This window comes from Grammomys surdaster, unplaced genomic scaffold (assembly GCF_004785775.1).
Source record: "Grammomys surdaster isolate TR1022 unplaced genomic scaffold, NIH_TR_1.0 186, whole genome shotgun sequence".
In the NCBI taxonomy this organism is placed as follows: Eukaryota; Metazoa; Chordata; class Mammalia; order Rodentia; family Muridae; genus Grammomys; species Grammomys surdaster.
Genome location: NW_021604631.1, coordinates 2,840,536 through 2,846,939, shown reverse-complemented (window position 1 = coordinate 2,846,939; position 6,404 = coordinate 2,840,536). Strand labels below are relative to the sequence as shown.

Below are 6,404 nucleotides of genomic sequence, written 5' to 3'. Positions count from 1 at the left end.
GATAGACCCAACTCTCCAGATAGACCCAAATCTCCAGATAGACCCAAATCTCCAGCAACTTTATTAGTCTCAAAAACTACTTTCCTTAATATTTTCACCCATGCTGAAATTGGTTCGTTATTTTTTGTATTATTATAGGATTGACTTTTAATGTCATTTAAAAATACTAATATTAGTTGTACCTAACCTATAGTATTAAAAGTATTTTGTCAGCTAAATGTTGTCATAATAGAAATTCACTCTAATGGGAACTTTTTGAAAAGCTGTTGGTCTAGTGAGAGAATTATTGCGAACCTAAGAAGGGGAAGCTGGGAGCTGGAACTTTGAGGAGCAGGGATCTTTCAGTTGTTTGATCTAGGTGAAGCCCTGTGGTCTCCCCAGCACTTCCCCATAGTTGTTCTCTCCTCTCCTCTCCTCTCCTCTCCTATTCTTTCTCCCTCTCTCCCTCCCTCCCTTCCTCCCTCCCTCCCTCCCTCCCTCCCTCCCTCCCTCCCTCCATCCCACAGAGGCTAGTTGGTGCTGACTATATATTCCTAGATATGAGGCCATCCACTAGAAAGTGGCTGACCCTCCAAGAACCATACCATTAAAAAGTCTCTCCCTCCCCACTAGAAGCCAAGGGATATTATATAACTGTTTTTTAAACTTAGTTAAGTGGATAAATATGATAAGTAAAAGCTAGTTTACTATTTTCAGTCTGATGCTGAGTTGTTGTGGGGTTTAAATGACAATGTCCCCCATAGGCTCATATTTAATGCTTGGTCCCTGGTTGATGGGACTGTTTTAGGAAGGATTAGGAGGTGTGTGGCCTTGGAGGTGATGTGTCACTGCAGTTGGGCTTTGAGACTTCCAAAGCCTACACCATTCCCAGTCTCTCACTCTCTACTCTGGAAATACGGATCAGATGTAAGGTCTCAGCTCCTGATGTAGTGTCATGCCTGCTGTCGTTGCTTCCCACCATAATGGTCATTGACTAACTCTCTAAAACTGTAAGCAAGCCCCCAGCAAAATGCTTTCTTCTGTAAGTTACCTTCATCATGGTGTTTCTTCACAGCAATAGAACAGTAACTAAGACAGTTGTTTCGCTTGCATTTTAAAATAAATTTATCTTATTATTGTATGTATGTGAGTATGGACATGTACATGTCATAGCTCATGTGCATGTCGTAGCTCAGTGTGAAGGACAGAGGATAACTGTCTAGAGTTGGTTCAGGTCTTCCATGGATTCCAGGGATCAGAGATTTTAAAAGGCCTATGCCACATGGCCACCTCTGACACTCGGTGTTCCCTAGTGTGAGTTCATTTAAGGAAGGTTCTCTCCTCTCTTTTTCAGGGTGCTGATAAGACTGTGAAAGGCCCAGATGGACTGACCGCCCTTGAAGCCACTGACAACCAGGCAATCAAAGCTCTTCTCCAGTGATGGATGGATGGACTGATAACTTGGGAAGAATGACTCTCCTGTGGCCTCACACTGCTGCCTGTCTGTCTGTCACTTTCTATCTGCCAGCTTCTTCAGCTAAATACTTTAAGAGGGTGAAGGGAGAGAGAAATTCATAAAAATCAGACTGCCAGGGGGGAATAAAACATGTTTTGGAGGAGCAGTGGGGAATGTGATGAGACTTTTACTGGGATTCCTGATCAAACCAGCCTGTTTTTCATTTCCAGTAAAGTATACAGCTTATACCCAAGGGAGAGCAAAAATATAGTCTATTGGAATCATTGGACCTTCTCAGCTCCCTAGCTAATTTATTAATCAATGTATTGAAGGTCTGACTATACAAGGCCAACTCTACTTATTTGGTAGCCCTACCTGTGAGCAGTAGTGGCTGCTGTTATGTCAACATAGGGTGCTGAGATAAGCAATTAGCTACAGCCTTCTGCCTTAAGAATGCACTCTCCTGGGGACTCCTGGCTAGTTAAGAGCGCTGCCTGCGGTTAGCGACCAAAATCCTTGTGGAATGACTTTAATCTCTATGTAACAGTGTAGATAAGGTAAGGAGCAGCGCACTCCTAAATTGCTGGATGACTAAACTTCGGATTTTCTCTCCCCTTTCACATCAATTTCATGTCTCTTTAGATAAAACTGACTAGTTTTATTTATAAAATGTTAAATTCTAGGAGCCTAAAGGAGGAATCATTCCAGTAGACTTATTTCTTTTTTCTCCTTTAGACTCAGACATTTATATAACATTGAAACACTTTGAGACTCCTTCTGGTAGTAAAGGAGATTTAAAAATAAAATCATAGCCATAAGCGTGTTAGTATCTTACAAAGAGAGAACAGTTTTCTTAGTACCTATGGATTTTCTTCACTTGCTGTTTGAGTGAACCAGCCTTAGTTGTGTTTGGAGAATGAAGAATATTCTTTGGAATGCCTCTCTAAGACCCACCATGGATGCTGATTTTGTAGTGCACCAAAGGTATCACTGGGGTGAGATGTACTATATTTGGACAGATGGAACCTCATCCCTTCAAAAACATTCTTGTTACCAGGTTTCCCTGAGCTGGTAATAGACTCTTGCTGGGCCAATACCACCCCACCTGCATGGTGTTTTTATCCTAACAATCATTCATTGCATACATGTGACAATGTCAAAATGCATTCTGTGTCCTTCTAATACAGTGCCCTAAAACGGTGATCCCAGGAATTACAGATAAGAGAAACTTATCTCTAAATTTTTCTTTGATGAACAATAAAATGAATTAAAACATACAACCTTAAATTTGATGGCCTACATTTAAAGTATTTAGATGTCTTTGGCTTTTAATTTGCCATCTGTACAGGCTTACAAAAACTATTAGAATCTTTCCATAGCCAATCATGCAATAATTGAATGTACCTCAAATTTTTAAAGGGCAGGTGATAGGATAGGGACTTATATTCACATTAGGGATAATAATAATAAACCTAACAATGATTTTTTTTAAGGCAATGTAGCATTATATAGCAGGGTTAAACTATTACCAAGAAGAGTCAGCCTGGCTAATAACTATTAATCAGTTGATAATTGGTTAGAGTGTGTATGTGTGCGTGCGTGCGTGTGAGTGTGTGTGAGTGTGTGTGTGTGTGTGTGTGTGTGTGTGTGTGTGTGTTCTCCCATAAACTCTTTTTTATCCTGTGGCTTTTTCACTTTCAACTAGCCTGCCCCTGTAGTTTTTCTATGTCCAAGAAAACAATCACAAAAACAGTAGTTTAAATACTTTGATATATTTGGCTAACTCTGCTGTCTTAATGCAGCCTACTAGAGTTGGACATCCTACACTTAATCTTAGCCAAAAGGCCAAGAAGCTATAGAGTTGGACATTCTGCTAGGAAGTGGAAGGCACTTGATCAGTCTGTAGGTCAATATAATGCAACAGGGTGTTTTGAGACCTTTGTTTTCACCTCTTGGCATACTACTATGTTAAAGGCTTGAATTTTTACCCTTTACACAATTTTCAGTTTTTCTTTCAAAGTGTTCTGTTATAGTTGGCTATTGCAGAGTGTATATTGTCTTATCATTCCTGAACTTGGATCAGCTTTCTGTAGTCATCATGGTACCAAAACCATATGATTCTTTGTACAGTTTCTCCTGGTGTTCCTTGTAATGCAGTCGAGGCAATTTTGCCTTCCCCCCTTTGTTGGCCATTTTGTAAACCCATAGCTATGAAGTGATTGCTTGAGCAAATAGCATATAAACATAGACTAGGATAGACTGACCAGGATGGTTTACAGTTTCTTTAAAAAAAATAATAAACAAAAAATAGACAAAAAAAAAAAACTAGGTTATTTATAATGTATTTCTGAACCACTTGGCAGAGAAATTCATGACACTTAATGTTAATATTTTTGAATAAATGAAGCTAAAATGTCTGCTTTTGGTACTACACGCATTAATAAAAGGTTAAGTTTTGTTTTCCACTGAAGTACTATTTAACATCTCAGAAAAAAAACCTGCATGTTCTATAGTTTTATATTAAATCCATCATTTCATATGCACTGTATCAAGTAAAAACAGGTAACTTGCCTGTTGATGGCTAGTGTACTAACACATGTGCCCACCCCACCCCCAGCTTCATGCCCGCATATGTAGATTTGAGTTCTAACACAGCACTTGCATATCCCATGTAGTTCTGTGCACAAGCTCACCTTTCTGGAACCAGCTGGGCACAGAAGAAAGGCAGTAACTGCAGCATGTGAAAGCTCAAACAAGTAGCCTTCTAGCCATTTCTTTCTTTCCCCAGATAAAAGGAGCTTCAAAATATGTGTACTTGGTTTCTATTAACTTCAGCTGAGCTGCTGTTTTCTTCATGTAATACTGTATACTTGGTTGTGTATAGAAGAAGCTGGTAAGAGTGCCCTCCTTCATAAATAAGCAATTGCAGTGTTTTGCATGCAAAATTTAAAACTTTAAATTGTCCTGATTCTATTTTGTAAATGGAGAAACAATCTTTCTAAGCAGTATGGAGGAAGACTAGTGCTTTGTGCATTTTTGGTATATTTGAGTTCATGTTTCCACAATGTCACTCCCTTTGACACAGTTGGGTTTCTCATAAGTATCCTAGTTCATGTACATCCGAATGCTAACTAATACTGTGTTTAAGTTTCGTGTTGCAAGAACAAATGGAATAAACTTGAATTGTGCTATAGATAACATGTTAGCAACATGTTTATCCCCAGTCACTGTTGCCTTCCTTTCCAGACTTCCTTAACTATATGAAAACCTTGACTAACTTGAGATTTTGATACAATTTTATCATACTTTTAGAAGAAAGAAGTGGGAAAAGAAACCAAATGTTAAAGAGCTAATGGTAATAGATTGTGCTGCCCATAGAGAGGCTTTTTTAACTTCAGTGTAAGTTCTCTGATACACATGGTTGCTGTATATGGGTCCAGGGAGCCTCCTAGTTAACTGGGAACAAGACACAGCCAGTAGAGCGCGTCAGAGTTTTGATCACTGTTGAGAAGAGGATCATGGGCTGTGTTCATGAGCCTTCATTGCTCCGGTTGCTGCTTGTTTCTTAGAAAACTACATTTTAGAGTGCACTTTTCTAGATGAATGAGCTCTTTGAATCTCAAAACTGAAGCAGATAATAGATGAAATTTGTTTGATTCTGTTAAGTCTTGTTGATACCAGAAAACTTTTTAAAGGGATCCATTAATTAAAATCAAGAAACAAAAACATGTCAGTGCTAAGATACAGCAAGCCCTATTGTGGGCTAAAGTATTAACAGCTGATAGGGCTTTAGGTAAACGTATTCAGAAGTTTTTTCATTTTAAGAATCAAAATCTATGGCCGGGCGGTGGTGGCGCACGCCTTTAATCCCAGCACTCGGGAGGCAGAGGCAGGCGGATTTCTGAGTTCGAGGCCAGCCTGGTCTACAGAGTGAGTTCCAGGACAGCCCGGGCTATACAGAGAAACCCTGTCTCGAAAAACCAAAAAAAAAAGAATCAAAATCTATAAGAAGAGGCTTCAGTCTGATTAAATATACTATAAAGGGAATGGAGCCCCTTTATATAACACTTAAAGAACAAACTGGTAGGTGTGGGTGGAAGACATACCTGCAAAGAAGAGTGAACTTAACACTTAACTTTCTTTTGTCTTTAGAAAGCAGCTACGCAGAACTTTCCCACTGCACAGTATAGCATACTTCTCTGACTTCTCCATCTGTCTTCAGGATCCACAGTCTCTGACTATGGTTCCTAGCCAGTCACATTGCCATAACTTAAAAAAGTTATGATATAAATACAAATTTATCAAATCCCAGCTGAAACCTATTGAATAAACCAGGGCTGGACTTCTTGGGGGATTGTGATGCACACTAAAGTACCCTGAAAATAGCCACAAAGATATAAATCATCAAATAGGGTACTCATCAGGCATAGTTCCCCAGGGTAAGGAAATGGGTGTTCATTGAAAAATGAAGTTCTGGACACCCAAGAAAAGTTTAAAATGAGCTTCAGGATTATCCTTTGGCTGAAAGGTTAAACTATGAACCTAAGGATATATACTGCTGAGAAGGATTCTTTTTTTTTTTCTTTTAGTAATTATGTCATACCAGTTGTTCTGGACAGTATTTCATAAGCCAGGAGATATAATCTCCACAGCTGAATTCCTGAGACCTGTGCCTTACTCAAGCTCCCCCTCCCTTTTTTTAAATCTCCCAATCCCCAAAAAAACGGTATATACAGGGATGCTTGGGAAAGATCATGAACCAGTGTCTTCCCTCCCATTCTCGGGTCCAGGTGGGATTGCTCTGGCAGCAAACCTGTGTATCCAGCAGGAGAGCACTAAGGCTGAGTTCTGCCCTGCAGAATATAACGTGGACTCCACTACCGTGGGTGAACTTCCACTGGCTCTGGAAGAGCAGCTTTGTGCCAAGGGCTCCAGGATGCAGTGTCTCCCTTCACCCACACTGCAGAAT

General features: G+C 39.8%; 1 protein-coding gene across 1 annotated transcript in view; it reads left to right on the top strand.

The window, feature by feature from the left end:
• Mtpn (myotrophin) overlaps positions 1-4,644 on the top strand; it is a 31,033-nt gene extending 26,389 nt beyond the window's left edge. The window contains exon 4 of the mRNA XM_028768370.1: positions 1,334-4,644. Within this exon, the coding sequence (XP_028624203.1) occupies positions 1,334-1,420 (87 nt within the window). The 3' untranslated portion in view covers positions 1,421-4,644. The remainder of the gene's footprint in view (positions 1-1,333) is intronic.
• The last annotated feature ends 1,760 nt before the right edge of the window (positions 4,645-6,404 follow it).